Source organism: Ctenocephalides felis, unplaced genomic scaffold (genome assembly GCF_003426905.1).
Source record: "Ctenocephalides felis isolate EL2017-DRISC unplaced genomic scaffold, ASM342690v1 CF-g0.4_SCAFFOLD_00845, whole genome shotgun sequence".
NCBI classification, from domain to species: Eukaryota; Metazoa; Arthropoda; class Insecta; order Siphonaptera; family Pulicidae; genus Ctenocephalides; species Ctenocephalides felis.
In genome coordinates, this window is record NW_020536999.1 from 88005496 (window position 1) to 88024850 (window position 19355).

Below are 19355 nucleotides of genomic sequence, written 5' to 3' on the forward strand. Positions count from 1 at the left end.
GCGCATATCAAGGTGCGTCCACACTTAACGAACGAACATGATGAATAATATGCGCAGATTAAAAATTTCTAACAAAAGTGACTCTCGCGCATATCAAAATCCATGTTCGTTCGTGCTTGTTCGCTAGGTGTGGCGCACCTTTAGCTGTGGATGCACCTTTAGGAAACATCGGCTCACTAGCGCCGAATTCTCACCTAGATGTCGATAACACGAATCACGGTTTGTGTCCTCGAATGGTTTTTTGAGAAAACTGTTGATCAAAAGTGTAATTTCAATGAAAGTCAAAAAAACTTGTCATTTTTCCAAACTTTGATAAATTTTTAAAATTAAAAAACATGTCGTAGGGCCGTAATATTTTAGTACGTTCTATAAGACCTTGATATCAACTACCCCACGGGAAGTTTAAAATATGTTCTCCGTTGCGAGGGTAAACGTGCCGCCAAGAAACGTCAAGATAGATTAAATAAATGAATGCTTTGCGAGTATTGTAGGAGAACCGAGAAATTCGACATTAATCGATATCAAAAATCGTGGGTATCTTTCATATTCTTCAGATGAAATGTTGATTTTATGTTTATAGATAGAAAGTATAATTCAAAATTTCTCAAATTTAATATACAAAAATTCATATGATAGCATGATTCTCCGAAAGTTAAATGACTTGGGACTTGCGCATTTTTTTAGATCAAAAAATTTCCAGCATTATCATGATTTTATCAACTTTATTACAAAAATGTACTCAATAATTAGAATGCATGATGACATGGACATTAAAAAACCTAAGTTGATAAGTACGCACGCCACTTTCACAGAAAAAGTGCGCTTTTTAACCACCAGTAACACCGATTAGTATTAGTATGTATGGATACAAATTTCCAGTCACGTTTTTGGGCGTACGGATCAACCGATTTGAATGGTTCAAAAAACATTTGATTCCTATTGGTAGGGAGATGAGCTGATTAGTTTTTGGCAAAGGCAGGTCCATCGGTTAAGGAGATAAAGAGCAAATAAGACAGAAAATAAAAATCGAGTTTGTGAGAGAATTAGAAATGTCCAATTATATTTCACAGAATAGTTCTCATGTCTATAGTTCACAGTGATATAAGAAGAGAAAGACAATCTGATATATGGCCAGGAGAACACTCTGCAACTCCAGTGGAAAGGGTAATAATAATTCTGAATATTTTAATACCATTTGCTATTACGACTTGATATTATATTACAACATGTTATGTTTATTAGATGTTCACAAATTGCAGCAGATCGTAGTGACTAATATGGCATGTAAAATGTATGACGCATCCATTATATGTTGAGGGAGTTAAGAAGGATAGACAAACAATGCAATAATTTAAGGTATAAATTGCAACAGAGTATAAAATGCTCAGAAATATTCTTAACATTCCAGCCGAAAGGACTGCTGCACTGTTCTATTGACACAATCGAATCATAAGAAAATCAAGATTTTGTAGAATGCAACTTTATTAATGATTGATTGGAAAGCAAAATAACTATCAAATGCAAAGTTAATGTTAAAGAAGAATGATTCATAAATGAATTTTAATTTTTGGAATTTAGTTTTCTATCAATTTTGATATCAATATATATATTTTATGTCTGTAGGATTTAACTTTTTAAATTTGTTCATTATTTGTCATTTCTTCTAATTATACTATTCCATTATCTATAGTATATACTCTATATACTACATACTTAGACTCTATACTTTTCTCTTCTCTTTTTAATATATTTATTGTTAGTCATTAAGAAATTAATATTAGTCAGTTCGTGTAAATTCATTATACTTATGAAAACTTTTACAATATTTCTGTGTAGTTGTTATATATTCTGATCATTAAGTAATTCATATTGATCGTTCCTTTTAAGTTTAACATTTTATTGTAGATGCTTCTACACAATCTCTGTCTAGTTGTTATATATTATTGATCATTCAGAAATTCATATTGATCGTTCCTTGCAAATTTATCATACCATTGTGAATACTTTTTTTAGTTACTTATAATTGTAAAATTATAGTACTTATTATTATGTATATATTGATTATTACATTTATAAACATTTTAATTGTTATGTAAAAATGTTTGTGATATATAATATTTGAAAATATATTTTGTACTTTATATGTTATTTTTTCTCATTTCCAATATAAGAAATTATTTAGATTTTCTTATTTTGAATTACGTATGCGAACCATATCTAGGAATAATACCAGCGGTTGATTTATATACTGAACAAGTGCTGCCTTCTTTAGATCGCTAAAAATATTAAAATGGAGGTAATGTCAAATGGCCTCAGATAGCGATCTATTTATGTTTATTTATCTATGGCATAAACACTCTTTCATAAATACTCTTCCTTTATCTATGGGCATAAACCCTACGGGAAGTTAATAAACATCCTATCTTTTGGAACATACTCTATGCTTCAAATGTCAAACTACTAAAAATTCCATTTTTTAGAACACATGTGAGTTAAACTCATTATTATCACATTTAAGAAGATTAAGATTAATATTATTGATTAAAATATATTATTATACATTAAAAGAAGATTATTGATAAAAATAGATTATTAAATACAGAAAATACAACACATTTTCGGCATTTATAGAAAATATCAAAAATGTCAGAAGAAACAATCATGTCCATGAATGATCAGAAAATTGAAATTGAACCACCAGAATGTTCAGTAGAAGAAAATAAATGCAAAATTGAGGAAGAGGCTGATGATATTGTTGAGTCTGAAGGTGATGAATCATGTATGGAAAGATTCATGAATTCTGAGGTAACGATTGAAGAAAAAATCAAGCAAGAGATAATTGAGACTGATGGAGATGGTGAAATACCTTCTGTATGTAATATCTGTAATAAAACATTCACTGCAAAACATCTATTAGATCAGCATGTTTGTGAAGAGACCATGGAACAACCTTCGAACATCAAAAAATCTGATAAACCAAAACATAACAAGTTTGCTCTGTCTGAAAAGCGTCCCCATAAATGTTTAACTTGCGATAAGGCATTTGCAACACCAAGCCTTATGAAAAAACATATGCATACTCACAAAGGAGATCGTCCCCATAAGTGTGAAACATGTGATAAAGCATTCAAGACAGCCAGTACTTTGAAAAAGCACATGCTTATTCATACAGGAGAGCGTCCTCATAAGTGTGAAAAATGTGATAAAGCATTCATACAAGTGGGTCACCTGAAAGCACACATGCTTATCCACACCGGAGAACTTCCTTACAAATGTGAAACATGTGACAAAGCGTTCCGGTCACCGAGTACTTTAAAAGATCATATGCGTACTCATACTCGAGAACGACCTTATGAATGCCAGATATGCAATAAAACATTTGCACATTCGAGTGCTATGAGATCACACACAAGTATTCATTCTGAGGAATTACCTTACAAATGCGAAAACTGTAAGAAAGTGTTCCGTGCATTGAGGAATTTAAAACAACATATGCTTACTCACACTGGAGAACGAGCTTATGAGTGCAAAATCTGCAAGAAGTCATTCGCACGGTCAAAAAACCTTGAAAACCACCTAAATATTCATAATGGAAAACATTATAAATGTGGAATATGCAACAAAGGCTTAAGTTCATCATACAGCTTAAAAATACACACGAGTACTCACATTGAATCCGGTTATACATGTCACATATGTAAGAAGATCTGCAGAGACTCAAGCCACTTGAATAAACACATGCTCGATCATAAGAAAGTACGGCCCTACAAATGTGAAAAATGCAATAAAAGATTCACAACAAATGGCGGCGTGAGATTACACATGGTAATTCACACGGGTGAACGCCCTTACAAATGTGATATATGCGAGAGCGCCTTTGGTGTATTAGCTACCTTAAAACTACACATGCGTACTCATACAAAGAAATATCCTTATAAATGTGAAAATTGTGATCGGGCATATTCTAGTAAAACTAATTTGAAGAATCACAAATGTATAAATAAAGATAAAGAATAGATGTGAGTCAGAAATTGTAGAAGGTAATTAATGTGTTTGTAAGTGATATATGTATTGGCTTAAATTTATTTTGTTAAACCTATGTGTCGATTAAATAAAATTAGTATCAATATATAATAGACATTGATATATGTGTTTTATTTTTCACTTTCAATATTCTATAGGCAATCAATTTCCTGACTTTCCTAATCTTGTATTTCTTTTCAAAATAGAAACTAGTTGGTATTGGTATTTAGCCTTGAGGCAAATTACATGAACTTCCCGATATGTGTAAATAATTGACTTAATCAATAATAAACAAATTAATTTATGAGTGACTAGAAGTATTCCGAGAGGATTTATTATACATAATTGAAAACGAACAAACACGTTTTAATTGAACCAGTTTTCTTAGAACATTAATGGTTTATTATGTTCATTAAGACCAAGTAATCTATCGTTATACCAAGTAAATCATCTAATTTTAATTTTAACAAACGTCAACAAAACTACTCATATTCTCAAACTTTGGATGAATTTTTAAAATTAAACTATTTGTCGTAAGACCGTAATATTTCAGTAAGTTCTATAAGACCATGATATACATCGCCAAACAAAGTTTCATAAAAATCGGCTTAATTTTTTTTTCAACAGTTAATTACAAGAAAACGGCTCGGTATATTTTCACCTAAAACTAATCAGTATTATTCCCAACTAATATCTTTCGAACAGTTTTTGATTTTTTAAAATCGATTTGGTAGAATGAGCTTAAATGTGGACAAAAAGTTTAATACTCTTTTTCAAATTACAAAGAAACGGCTCGGCATATCGTCTCACAAAACTGACAAACTATAGTGCTCATAGAGATACATCGAATGGCTTTTAAATTTCTGAAATCGGTTCAGGCGTTTTTGAGCAAACATCGATGAAAGGTCTAATTTTGACAAATGCCAAGAAAACGATACCAATTTTTGCAAATTTATATAAAATATATAAATATTGCCTATAATATTGCCTTAAGACAAATTGCTGGAACTCTACTGCACTAATTTAAAATTTTTGAAAGCTCAGAAAAAATAGATTTTTTTTTGAAAATTTCTAATTTTTGTAATCATTTTTGAAAATCTTGAAAAATTTGAATATCGAAAAATTGCCTTTTTCGAAAATACTGATAGTTTTTGAAAACTAAATTTTTAAGTTTCTGTTAAAATAGAAAATAATTTTTTTTATATATCTTAACGTTTCAGTTGTTTCTGAACATTTTGGCATACCTTAGAAAAAATGGATGTATGTGTGTGCGGATACAATTTTTCGTCGACGATTTCGAGATAAACTGGTTTGAGTAATTAAAAACTAGTTAAAAATTAAAAAATTGCTGGAACTCACTGTACTAATTTAAAATTGTCTCAGAAATCTCAGAAAAAAAAAGATTTTTTTTGAAAATTTGTTATTTTTGTAATAATTTTTGAAAAATTTGAATATCGAAAAAAATGCCTTTTTCGAAAATGCTGATATTTTTTGAAAACTAAATTTTGAACTTTCTGTTAAAATCAAAAATAAAAATTTTTATATATCTTTACGTTTCAGCTGTTACTGAACATTTTGACATTCCTTAGAAGAAAACGGATGTATGTGTGTGTATGTATGTGCGGATACAATTTTTCGTCGATTTTGAACAATTTCGTTTGATTTTGAACAACATTTTGAAAAAAACATTTGATTCGTATTGATAAGGAGACATGCTAATTACTTTTTGGCAAAGGTAGGTCGAGTAGTTTTGAAGATACGGGGCAAAAACTGCCAAAAATCTTAATTCAGTTTTTGAGAGAACGGAGCATCCAATTTGAATAATTCAAAAACACTTTATTTGTATTGACTAAACAAAGAACTGTTTAAATTTTTAGAAAGGCAAGTCCGGCGGTAATGGATTCACAATAAAAATAAGTTAACAAAACACCATTTGGCGGACAAAAATGTTCATTAGCCATATGCACATCAAATTATCAGATATTTTATAGAGATTTGAATAATGTGTACGCATTTTGTGTCAATTTTTTGGATTCCGTGCCAAGATTTTTAATTTTAAAGTTCAATTATATGGTCTGAACAGATGTCCTCGACATTTTTGACAGTGTGGAATATCATATTTGTATGATTGAAAAAACATTCGGTTTGCAAACGTTTTTGCAAAAGAAACGTCTTGCCGTTTCGGAGGTATGGAACGCAAAGTTGAAAGTTGAAAGTTTTCAAAAAAAAAATGCAAAATTTTCAAAAAAAATAAGTTTGAAAAAATTCTTATATTCGAAATTTTTCATCATTAAAAAAAACCTGAATTTTGAAAAATTTCAAAAAATATCAAAATTTAAAAATAAAATCGATTTCTTACAAAAATTTGAGAATTTTCGAATATTTTCTAAAATTTCCAAAATCTCAAAAAATTAAAAAACATATTCCAGAAATTCCAAAAAATTTAGAAATTTTTGTAAAAATTCAAAATTTTGAAAAATTTATCAAAAAATCAAATTAAAAAGAAATTAAATTTCTTGTAAACATACACATAAGTTAGAATACGCTCGTCGCCTAATTTAATAAACACTTTTAAAATTACAGTATGTATTCATAAATGAAATTTCAATTATTTAAAACAATTTTTGATTATTTTCATTCCTCGAATGTTTAATTACGGTACGGAAAGTTCCAGCAATTTGCCTTAAGGCACGATGCACGCCACACACCACTGATTTTTTGAAAATTTTGAAAAGTTTGAAGTTTCTTGAAGTTTTTTCATACCCTTTCATCTTGCCCAGTAAACACCGTGTCATTTGAGCGGTGGTAGCAACCTGAAATCTACAAGCTTGCCTTCAGCGATGTGACATGCATGTGGAATCTATGTGGATTTCGGATTGCTACCGCCGCTCGGTGCCCCCTAGTGTTTACTGGGCAGGTTGACTCAAATTACAAACTAGTGGTGTGTGTGGCATCGTGCTTTAAGGCAAATTGCTGGAGCTTCCATACCGTAACGAAATGTTCGAAAAATACTGAATGATTTCAAATAGATTATTATAAATAAATATTGTAACATTGTCTAATATTTATAAGAGTTATATAAACTGAATTGCAAAGTTGAAATTATTTGTTTAAAGTATATTAGAACTATAGTCAGAATTAAAAATAAAATCTGAATTACTTTCGATACACAAAAAAAATTTTTTTTTGAAAAAAAAAAGTTGAAACAAATTTTATTTTCCAAAATCAATTATTTTGTTAAGACAAGCAGAAAGTTCTTTGAATCATTTAATTAGGACGCTTAGTTCTCTGGACCTGCCTTTGCCAAAAACTAATCAGCTCTTTTCCCTATCAATAGGAATCGAATGTTTTTTGAACCATTCAAATCGGTTGATGCGTGCGCCCGAAAACGTGACTGGAAAATTGTATCCATACATACATACACACACATCCATCCATTTTTTCGAGGTATGCCAAAATGTTGAGAAACCTTCAAAACGTCGAGAAATGTGAAAATTTTCAATTTCGATTTTCGGCTCGTTACAATAACTTACCCTACGGGAAGTTAATTAAAGCTAATTAGATTATCTAAAATAATTACTAATAAAATATTTTTAAAAAACTAGTGCAAATTAGTGGTGCATGGCATCGCTGGACCTTTACGTACAAAAAATCATTTTTTGTAAAAATATAATATTCCTTGTAAATATTTAATATCACTACTGCTGACCAAGATTGGTATTTGTATTCGAACCTGAAACCAATGGTTACTAATCCTCATTAATAATACTTAATACATAAAAATCAAACTAATAAAAAATCATGAAATAATATTGATATTATGTAGTGTTTACTCTATATTTCATACTATTTATACATTCCGTTACATGCAAGAAAATTTTACAATATTTAAATTTAAAGCAACTATTATTATATTTCATTGATCTTTATCATGTTTCTGACTTGTGTCTCTTCAAATCCTTTGATTGAGTAAATTCCTTATTACATACATCATTTATCAGAATGCTCTCGTTTATGAATCAGCATGTGCCTTTTCAGATTACTAGATTGTGTAAATTTCTTATTGCATACATTGCATTCATGAGGACGTACTCCACTGTGTGTCAGCATGTGACATTTAAGATTACTTTTTTCTGTGAATGTCTTTTTGCATTTATGGCATTCATGGGGACGCTCACCACTGTGTATCAGCATGTGACATTTCAGACTACTTAATTGCGTGAATGTCTTGTTGCATATATTGCATTCATGAGGGCGCTCACCACTGTGAATGAGCATGTGGCATTTTAGATCACGTAAATGTGTGAATGTATTATTGCATATATTGCATTCATGAGGATGTACTTTACTATGGATCAGCATGTGAAGCTTCAGATTATTTGAGCGCGTGTATGTTTTTTTGCATATATTGCATTCATAAGGGCGCTCACCACTGTGAAAGCGCATGTGGGATTTTAGAGTACCTGAATGTCTGAATGTCTTTTTGCATATATTGCATTCATGAGGCCTTAATTCAGTGTGAATGATCATGTGACGTTTCAGATTACTCAATTCTGCAAATGTCTTATTGCATATATTGCATTCGTGGGGACGTACTCCACTGTGTATCAGCATGTGACTTTTCAGATTGCCTGAATGCGTGAATGTTTTTTTGCATATATTGCATTCATGAGGACGTACTCCACTATGCATCAGCATGTGACTTTTCAGATTGCCTGATTGCGTGAAAGTCTTTTTGCATATATTGCATTCGTGGGGACGCTCACCACTGTGAATGAGCATGTGCCTTTTCAGATCACTTAATCGATCAAAAGTCTTGTAACAGATTTCACATTTGAAAGGACTTTCTTTGCTATTATTAGACATATGTTCGATCATATGCTCTTTTAAATTATGTGTTTCTGCAAATGATTTATTGCAAATGTCACATTCATAAGTTGATGTCTCGACCAACTCCTGTTTGACTTCTTCTTCAATTGTCACCTCGGAATTCATGAATCTTTCTAAACACGTATCATCATCTTCAGAACACGATTCAGATTTAACAATAACATCAGGATTATCAAATTCATCCTGCATTTCAAGTTTAATGTCTTCAGGTGAATATTCAGGTGGTTCAATTTTAATTGTCTGATCATTCATAGACATAATTGTTTCCTCCGACATTTTTAAATACTTTCACAAAAAAAAAAAGAAAATAGTTGTGTGCTAAATAATAGTCTAGACTTATTAATAATTTTTTTTAATGTTATAAATAATTTCAACTTTTACATTTATTATTTGACATTTGAAGCATAAAGTTCATTTACAGCAGTAGAGAGAGTAGAAACATTTTCGCTATGTGTGAAAACATGCAAGGGGAACTCAAACTGTCTGTAGCGCTCGTAGTGATCATTTTGAGCACTACGTGAGGCTATTATTACCAAAATAGTAAACAAATACGCGTGAAATATTATTTTATTTCAAATGTAAATAAATTAAATGCAAATTGCTGGAAATTTCCGTACCATAACGAAATGTTCGAAGAATACTGAATGTTTTGAAATAGATTACACCCAGGCCTCGCTATACGGCCGCTCTTTATACGGCCTTTCGCTATAACGGCCCTCTTTAATTAAGGAACGTTTTCGATATACGGCCTAAAATGTTTTGCTATAACGGCTTTTTTTACTTCCCGTAGGGCAAGTTATAGTAATCGTAAAAAAATCGAAAATAAAAATTTTTATATATCTTTAGGTTTCAAAGGTTTCTGAATATTTTGGCATACCTTAGAAAAAATGGATGTATGTGTGTGTGTGCGCGTGTGTATGTGTGTGCGGATATAAGTTTTTGTCGACGCTTTCGGTAACACCGATCAACAGATTTAAATTCAAAAAACATTCGTGCTGATTAGTTTTTGGCTAAAACAGGTCTAGCCGTTCTGAAGATACAAGGCAAAAAGTGCCAAAAATGGTAACTCAGTTTTTAAGAGAACGGAGCGTCCGATTTTAATAATTCAAAAAACTTTACTTGTATTGACAAGATGAAGAATTGATCAATTTTCATGAAGGCAGATCTAGCGGTTTCGGAGATCTAATAAAATAAGTAAAAAAAAATGCCATCTGGCGATCAAAAATGATCATTAGACATATGCACATCAAATTATCAGATATTTTATAGATATTTTAAGCAAAATGATGGTGACAGTGATCTGTAGGTTTTAGTTATTTCATTTTTATTTAAAAATTATGTAATGTTTTTGAAGTTTTTTATTTTATGTAAAATTTATGTTCTTGTTAAATATGTTTATAATTTAAACAAAATAAAAAAAATAAAATGCATTTTGAATGATAAACCATATTATATATTTATTAAATTTGGAACCGATCCCATTGAATTTGTATGAATACGTATTAGAATAATTGATTCGTTATACGGCTTTTCGCTTTACGGCCAAGTTTTGCGGAACGTATCTAGGCCGTAAAGCGAGGCCCCAGTGTATTAATAATATTGTAACATTGTCTAATATTGATATGAATTATTTAAACTGAATTGCAAAGTTGAAATTATTTGTTTAAAGTATATTAGAACTTTATTCAGAATTAAAAATAAAATCTGAATTATTTTCGCTATACAAAAAAAAAAATATTTGAAAAAAAAAATTGAAAAAAATATTTTTTTTCCAAAATCAATTATTTTGTTAAAACAAACAGAAATTTCTTTGAATTATTTAAATCGGACGCTTAGTTCTCTCAAAAACTGCCATTTTTTGCACATTTAGCTCTGTATTTTCGAAATGACTGGGCCTGCCTTTGCCAAAAACTAAAAACCACTTGTCCCAATCATTACTAATTGAATTTTTTTTTGATTATTCAAATCGAATGCTCCGTTCTCTCAAAAACTCGATTTCTATTTTATCTCCGTATCGGCTGGACCTGTTTTTGCCAAAACTTATCAGCACTTCTCCCTATCATCGAATGCTTTTTTTTGAACCATTCAAATTGGTTAATCCGTGCGCCCGAAAACGTGGACGAAAAAATGCGGACACACAAAACACACACACACACATCAATTTTTTCTGAGGTATGCCAAAATGTTCAGAAACCTTCAAAACGTCGAGAATGGCAAAAAATTTCAATTCGATTTTTGGACGATTACAATAACTTACCCTACGGAAAGTTAAAAATGAGACACCAAAGTTGTATAGTAGATTGTAAAAACAACAGTAAGAAAAGTCAGTGTAAATTCTATAAATTTCCTACAGCCAAATGAAAATTAAATCAACGTGAACTAGTGGATAGCTGCTGTTGAAAAGCTAATTTAATTCCTTAGGGACCGATTCTGCCGCACAACAGAAAAATGTTATGGCAAGGCCATGTTACGCTCCGACTTCCATACATTAAGCTAATGAATCATACTGTACCTGTCAAAATATCATGTATTTTCTGTTCTTTCAGGCGTTTTACACATAAACTGCAAACGTCACTCATATGTTATAAAGCTGTATCAGAAACAAACTGTTACCTAACATCGTTTTTTTAATATTTGTGCGGCTTCTTGGTTATGTTTACTATCAGATAACCTGTGAAATTTGCCTGACTGCACACCAACCGCATGGCTTTTGTCAATATTAGTATGGAAAGTTCTTCATAACATGGCCTTGCCATAAAATTTTTCTGCTATGCGACAGAATCCGTCTCTAAGTATCATAATCGTATCATTAGGAAAAAAAATCAATTCGGAGTATTTAAATTGTTGTAAAAGTTTTATGTTTAGCAAAAAGAAAATTTAGAAGTCAATAAATTGCTATATTATCAAATTTTACTGATTAAAAGCAAAAAAAATATTTTGCAAACAGTTTAATTAATACAAGGCTGAAATATTGAAGAATACAATTTTATTATTTTACATTAAATTTCAATTGAATAATTAAGAGAAAAATAAAAGTTATCAAAGAGCGTTTTTATTTTTATTTTGCAAACTTAATTAATACAATGCTGAAATAATGAATAATATATATTTTGTAGTGTTGATGAATCACCATGGGTTCCCAAGCCATATGTGTGTATTTATAGTAACCTTTTCATGTAAAAATCAAAAGAAGTGTTGAGTCCTAGCTAATTTCCAACAATATTTCCTTTAATTTACAAGTATCGAAAAGTTAATATAATTTTTTCCCTTGGTCATTGTTTCCGGCTGGAATTTTGTTTGATGGGTAATGGACTCAAATCATGTCTTTATAATAATGTCCGTCTTTAGTATGACGAAAAATAATTTAAAAAATCAGTAAATTAAATTATTATTTATTTATTCTACTGATAAAATATTTTTATCATTATTATAGTTTTGTTTTTGAAAACTATACCGATGTTTTTACATAAGTTAGGCAACACAACCTTATAATTGTTTACAGCACATATTTATTTATTTTATCATTGTACCTACCTGTGTTTTAAGTGTATTGAAGTAAATTTTAAAATGTCAATAATTATTCAACTTTAACTTTTTTGTTGTTTTTTTATTTAATTTTATTCTATAAATATAATTACATTTATCAGAGAATGCCGACAAGTTGTTTACAATTAATTGTTTACAAATTAGTAGATACCTCCAGTGGCGTTAAAAAAACTAGTAGTGTATGGCATCGTGCCTTAAGGCAAATTGCTGGAACTTCCCGTACCGTAATTAAAAATCTTGGTACGGAACCAAAAAAAAATTACACAAAATGTGTACACATTGATAAAATCTCTATAAAATATCGATAATTTGATATACATATGTCCAATAAATATTTTTGACCGTTAAATGACATTTTTTTAACTTATGTTTATTGAGAGTCCATAACCCCTGGACCTGCCTTCCTAAAAATCAGTTAATCATCTTGTCAATACAATTAAAATCTTTTTTGAATTATTAAAATCGGAAGCTCCGTTCTCTTAAAAACTGAGTTACAGTTTTTGGCACTTTTTGCTTCGTATCTACGAAACGGCTAAACCTGCCGCCGCCAAAAACTAATCAGCACGTGTCCTTATCAATACGAAACGAATGTTTTTTGAAATATTCAAATCGGTTGATCGGTGTTTCCTAAATCGTCGACAGAAATTTGTATCCACACACACACATCCACATATACACATACACATACACACACATATACATTCATTTTTTATAAGGTATGCCAGAATATTCAGAAACCTTTGAAACGTAAAGATATATAAAAATTTTCATTTTGCAATTACTATAACTTAAATAAAAATATTCATTTAAAGTATATAAATGAGCTATGAAACTTTAGCCAGAATTAAAATTGAAATCTGAATTTTCGATCTACAAAAAAAGAAAAAAATGAATGAAATTATTTTCTCCAAAAGCAATTGTTTTGTCAACACAAGATGAAAGTTTTTTGAATCATTCAAATCGGATGCTCCGATCTCTCAAAAACTCGATTTCTATTTTCTGCACTCTTTGCTTCGTATCTCTGAAACGGCTGGACCTGCCTTTGCCAAAAACTAATCAGCACATCTCCTTATCAATAGGAATCGAATGTTTTTTGAACCATTCAAATCCGTTGATCCGTGCGCCCGAAAACGTGACCAAAATATTGTATCCATATATACAAACACACACACATCCATTTTTTCTGAGGTATGCCAAAATGTTCAGAAACCTTCAAAACGTCGAGAAATGCAAAAATTTTCATTTTCGATTTTCGGCTCATTACTATAGCTACCCTACGGGAAGTTGAAAATTACCTGATTTTAGGCCGCCGAATGGCATTTTTTAAATCTTTTTATCCATACATACAGACATACTACTCTCTCTCTCTCTACACACACACACATCATTTTTTTCTAAGGTATGCCAAAATGTTCAGAAACATCTGAAACGTAAAGATACAAAAATTTTCATTTTCGGTTTATTGCAATATTTAATGAAGTAGAGTTTCATTTTACATAACTGTAAAATATGGCGGCGGTAGTTTTTTTAACACTTTCCACTCGCGAATTCCGAGATTTATATAAATTTTGCGCCGGAGCGGCGGAATCCGAGTTGAAAGGGTTAATTACCATTAGACGTGTAAAGCAAAACAAAAACGTGTTAAATAGTGTAAAAATGTATAAATAATTATATAAGTATATATATATATACTATTATTATAATAATATTAAAAAACCAACGACCCATGACGCAAATAAAATTCATGGTGAAGTATTTGGAAATGTTTTTTTGTCAAACGAGTTTCAAACGCATATTTAATTTTGCATGTAAATAAATTCATATATATATATATATATATATATATATATATATATATATATATATATGTATTATGTAACATATGATCAGTATTTTTTGCACAATTATTCAATCAATTTGTTTTTGCATCGGATTTTTGACCTCGACCAAAATGGCCTTCATGTCAATTGAACCGAAAAGGAAACAAATTGTATTTAAACTAAAAAAAATTTAAATGGCTCAATCACAATTAAATATAAACAACTAGTGGTGTATGACATCGTTCCTTAAGGCAAATTGCTGGAACTTCCCGTACCATAATAAATTTTTGGAAATTAAAGAAAATAAAAAAATCTTTTTCCAAAAGCAATCGTTTCGTCAACACAAGCAGAAACTTTTTTGATTCATTGAAATCGGATGTGTCAAAAACTGCCATTTTTTGCACATTTAGCTCCATATCTCCCAAATGGCTGGACCTACCTTTACCAAAAACTAACCACCACTTCACCCCATTATTACGAATTGAATGCTTTTGGGTCATTCAAATCGGATGCTCCGTTCTTTCAAAAACACGACTTCTATTTTCTGCACTCTTTACCAGAAACTAATCAGCACATCTCCCCATCAATAGGAATTGAATGTTGTTTAAACCATTCAAATCGGTTGATCCGTGCGCCAAAAAACGTGGACGAAAAATGCGGACACACAAAACACACACACATCCATTTTTTCTGAGTTATGCTAAAATGTTCAGAAACCTCTGAAACGTGAAATTATGCAAAAATATTCATTTTAGACTTAAAAATAGTGATATCAAAATTTAAAATTAAGTATTGGGATTGAGAACTAGATGCCAATTCTGAACGTGATTATAAAATATCATAAAGATCGGACAAGCCGTTTCGGAGAAGTATTGCCACTAACATCATGAAACGAGAATTATTATATATATATATATATATATATATATATATATATGTCTGTGTGTGTGTGTGTATGAATAGATAGATAGATTAATAATGATGACAAAATCTTAGTCAGTATTAAAGTGTGTCTCGTGCTAATAACATGTGTCGCCTTCTTATAATTTAATGTTTATTAATTTAATTAAATTGTTATTGATAAATAAATATTTAAACTGTGCCATAAATGTATATAGAAATGTATAAATAATTACTTTGTTTAATTTGTTATAATATATTATAAATAAATTGTGGTTATATTTTTCAAGTGCCATGAGAGAGTGTATATAAAATTTAATTAGTTCGTATTGGTATTTTGCCTTGAGGCAAGTTACACGAACTTCCCGATATGTGTAAATAATCGACTTAATCAATAAAAAATAAATTATAAATTAATTAAAGTGATTAAAAGTATTCCGAGTGATTTATTACACATATTTGAAAACGAAAGAACACGTTTACTCGTAGTAATTTCTAAAACCAAATTTTCAAAATCCATAGTTTTAGTATGTTCATTAAGACCAAATACTCTATCCTTATACCAAATAAATCGTCTAATTTTAATTCAAACAAACGTCGAAAAAAAACTACTCATTTTCTCAAACTTTGATGAATTTTTAAAATTAAACTAATTACCGTAAGGCCGTAATATATCAGTAAGTTATATAAGCCCATGATATATATCGCCAAAAAAAGTTCCATAAAAATCGATTCAATTTTTTTTTCAACAGTTAATTACAAGAAATGGCTTTAGGTAGATTTTCACCTAAAACTAATCAGTATCATTCCCAACTAATATCTTTCGAACAGTTTTTGATTTTACAAAATCGATTCGGTAGTATGAGCTTAAATGTAGACGAAACGTTTAAAACTTTATTCCAAATTACAAAGAGACGGCGCGGCATATCGTCTCACAAAACTGATAAACGATAGTCCTCATCGAGATACCCCAAACGGTTTTTAAATTTCTGAAATCGGTTCAGGCGTTTTTGAGCAAACATCGATGAAAGTTCTAATTTTGACAAATGCCAAAAAGACCATACTAATTTTTGCAAACTTTGACGAATTTTTAAAATTGAACGACTTGTCGTAGGGCCGTAATGTTTTAGTATGATCTACAGGACTATGGTATCTACCGTCAAAAAAAAAACATAAAAATCGTCGAAAATTATTTTTAAAAACTTTATTATAAGAAAACGGCCCGGCCGATCTTCACCAAAAACTAATCAGCACGATTCCCAAGCAATATCTTTCAAACGGTTTTTGAATTTTCAAAATCGATTCAGAATTGCGGGCTAAACGTGAACGAAAAATGTTTCACTTTTCTGCGATTTACAAAGAAAGGACCTAACCGATCGTCGCACGAAACTCGGAAACGCCAGTCCTCATCGAGATACATCGAATGGTTTTTAAACTTTTGAAATCGGTCCAGCTGTTTTGGAGAAAACGTCGAATTACGGCAAAAAATCTGTTCACACACACATAATTTTTCCAAATTCGATCCAGAATGGCTTGAAACGTCGAGAAAACATGAAATTAGCGAATCGGATTTTTTTTATGAAAATAAACTTCTCGTTCAAGAAGTTAAAAATTAAAAAATAATTTGTTAGAAATTTATATATAATTATAACTTTTAAAGAAATTATATAAGTATTTATTTATAAATAAACGAAAATTCATTATTTTATTTTTATTTTAACTGATTAGTTTATAGTATGATGGCACACATATAGTATCGAAACGTACGGAAAAATGTCTATTTTATTTTCTACTTAATACAACACACACACACACACACACACATATATATATATATATATATATATATATATATATATATATGTGTGTGTATATATGTATATATATATTAAGGTGGTCCTTAATATGGACATTTTCGAATTTTATTTTAACATTTTTAAAAATTTTGAAATTTTTTCCATGCTATTTCCATACGAAACTTAGATTGAATTGCACGTTATCTAAAAGACAATATTAGGAGCTAAAACTTATAGAAGATTTTTTTTATCACTTTGGAAGCATTTGAGCCCCTGGGAGCAAGGAAATTCGAAAATGTCCATATTGAGGGCCACCCTATATATATATATATATATATATATATATATATATATATATATATATATATACATATAAGTATATCTATTTATCCAATTTATCTCGGGCCATAATGTAAATCAAAGTCTATTAACCTTGTTGACTGTAATAGCTGATAAGAGAGCATTACTTTGTAATTTTAACAAATAAATCATATCTAGTACGATTAAAATCATATGTTAAAATATTATACGACAGATAAATAATAATATTGTCTAATATTTTAATGCCCTAGAGCAACTTGATATACTTTAAATCACATTTGAAAACAGACAATGGCGGCAATTGAGCTAGAAGTGTATTTAATTCTTGTATCTCTTGTAACCAACATCAATGTCTAATCTCTTTAAAAAACCAACATCAATGTCTAACACCCATAATGCACTACAATAACTCGAAATATTTTGAAATTACAATCAAACATTGCAATAAAATTTATGAGCCTTATAACACTTGAACCATTCGATTAATATAAATAAGAAAAGTTACTCTGGGACTTTTCCCAAAACACTTTACAACATATCGGAATAGCCTAACAACAAAACACTCTGCAACAACTCGGTCTAACCGAACAACTCAATTGACCATAACAACTATCATCAAAGTTTTGCAAAAAATGCACTACTTTAATATATCTAACATAACTTCCAAAACATTCGACTAATTTGAGTGATGTTCAAAACAAATTTGTACAAAATTAAATAACCAACAGCAATGTCTAACATCATAACAGTCTTCAACAACTTGGTATACTTTAAAATCAAAATCAAACATCGCAACAAAATCAGAACCAGAAGGAACAGTATAAAACTCCTTATAATTATTTCCAACAGCTAGCGCCATTTTGTACGATAATTATATGAAACACATATCACATAACTGTTACGTATCAAAGAAAAGCGAAACATTTTATTTAAAAACGTTAAGCTAAACGTATCAGCCATGAAGTGTTGCAAATTTAATAAATCATACTCCAAAATATTCGACTAATTTGAGTGATGTAATAAACAAATTTGCACAAAACTAAATAACCAGCAACATTGTCTAACATCATAACAGTCTGCAACAACTTGGTATACTCTAGAATCAAAATCAAATATTACAATGAAATCAAAACCAAAAGCAACAGTATAAAATACCATATAATTATTTCCAACAGCCCGCGCCATATTGTACGATAAGTATATGAAACACATATCTCGTGAATGTTACGTAACAAAGAGAAAAAAAATATTTTGTTTGAAAACGTTCAGCTAAATGCATCAGCCATGAAATATTGCAAATAGTATGCACTAATTTAATAAATCTGACATGGCTTTCAAAATATTCGTCTAATTTGAGTGATGTTTAAAACAAATTTGTGGAAAATTGAATAAACAACAACATTGTCTAATATCATAACAGTCTACAACAACTTGGTATACTCAAAAATCCATAAGAAAATCAAACATTGCAATAAAATCAAAACCAGAAGAAACAGTATAAAATACCTTATAATTACTTCTAACAGCCCGCGCCATTTTGCACGAAAATTATATGAAACACATATCACGTGACTGTTACGTAACAAAAAAGAGAAATATTTTTTTTGAAAACGTTAAGCTAAACGTATCAGACAGGTAGTGTTGTAAATAGTATGCACTAATTTAATAAATCTGATATAACTTCCAAAACATTCGACTAATTTGATTGATGTATGCTACAAATTTGTACAAAATTAAGTAACCAACAACATTGTCTAACATCATAACAGTCTACAGCAACTTGGTGTACTCTAAAATCAAAATCAATTGCAATGAAATCAAAACCAGAAGGAATAGTATAAAGTACCTTATAATCAATTCTGACAGCTGCCGCCATTTTGTACGATAATTATATGAAACATATCACGTAACAAAGAAAAGGGAAATATTTTGTTTGAAAACGTTAAGCTAAACGCGTCAGTCATGAAGTGTTGTAAATAGTATAGAAGTGTTGCAAAAAATGCAATAATTTAATATATCTGATATAAAGAAAATATTCGACTAATTTCAGTGACAAATT

General features: G+C 30.0%; 2 protein-coding genes across 2 annotated transcripts; one reads left to right on the forward strand and one right to left on the reverse strand.

Moving 5' to 3' along the window:
• Positions 1 to 2582: 2582 nt before the first annotated feature.
• On the forward strand, positions 2583 to 4017 carry LOC113362845 (zinc finger protein 85-like). Its single transcript, XM_026605342.1, has one exon. It carries the CDS (start codon positions 2644 to 2646, stop codon positions 4015 to 4017), a length of 1374 nt encoding a protein of 457 aa, XP_026461127.1. The 5' UTR covers positions 2583 to 2643.
• Positions 4018 to 7721: 3704 nt separating this feature from the next.
• LOC113362846 (zinc finger protein 99-like) lies at positions 7722 to 9189 on the reverse strand. The gene is made up of 2 exons (XM_026605343.1): positions 8790 to 9189; positions 7722 to 7756 (listed from the first exon to the last, which is right to left on the reverse strand). Exons 1-2 carry the CDS (start codon positions 9187 to 9189, stop codon positions 7722 to 7724), a joined length of 435 nt encoding a protein of 144 aa, XP_026461128.1.
• Positions 9190 to 19355: the final 10166 nt, after the last annotated feature.

Excerpts from the sequence above, each read along its gene's own strand:
- LOC113362845 (XM_026605342.1), top strand. The coding sequence starts at position 2,644 with ATGTCAGAAGAAACAATCATGTCCATGAATGATCAGAAAATTGAAATT.
- LOC113362846 (XM_026605343.1), bottom strand. The coding sequence starts at position 9,189 with ATGTCGGAGGAAACAATTATGTCTATGAATGATCAGACAATTAAAATT. Across the intron at positions 7,757-8,789 it reads GCACATGCTCATTCACAGTG|GTTCGAATACAAATACCAAT; the intron begins GTGAGCGTCCCC and ends CATTGGTTTCAG.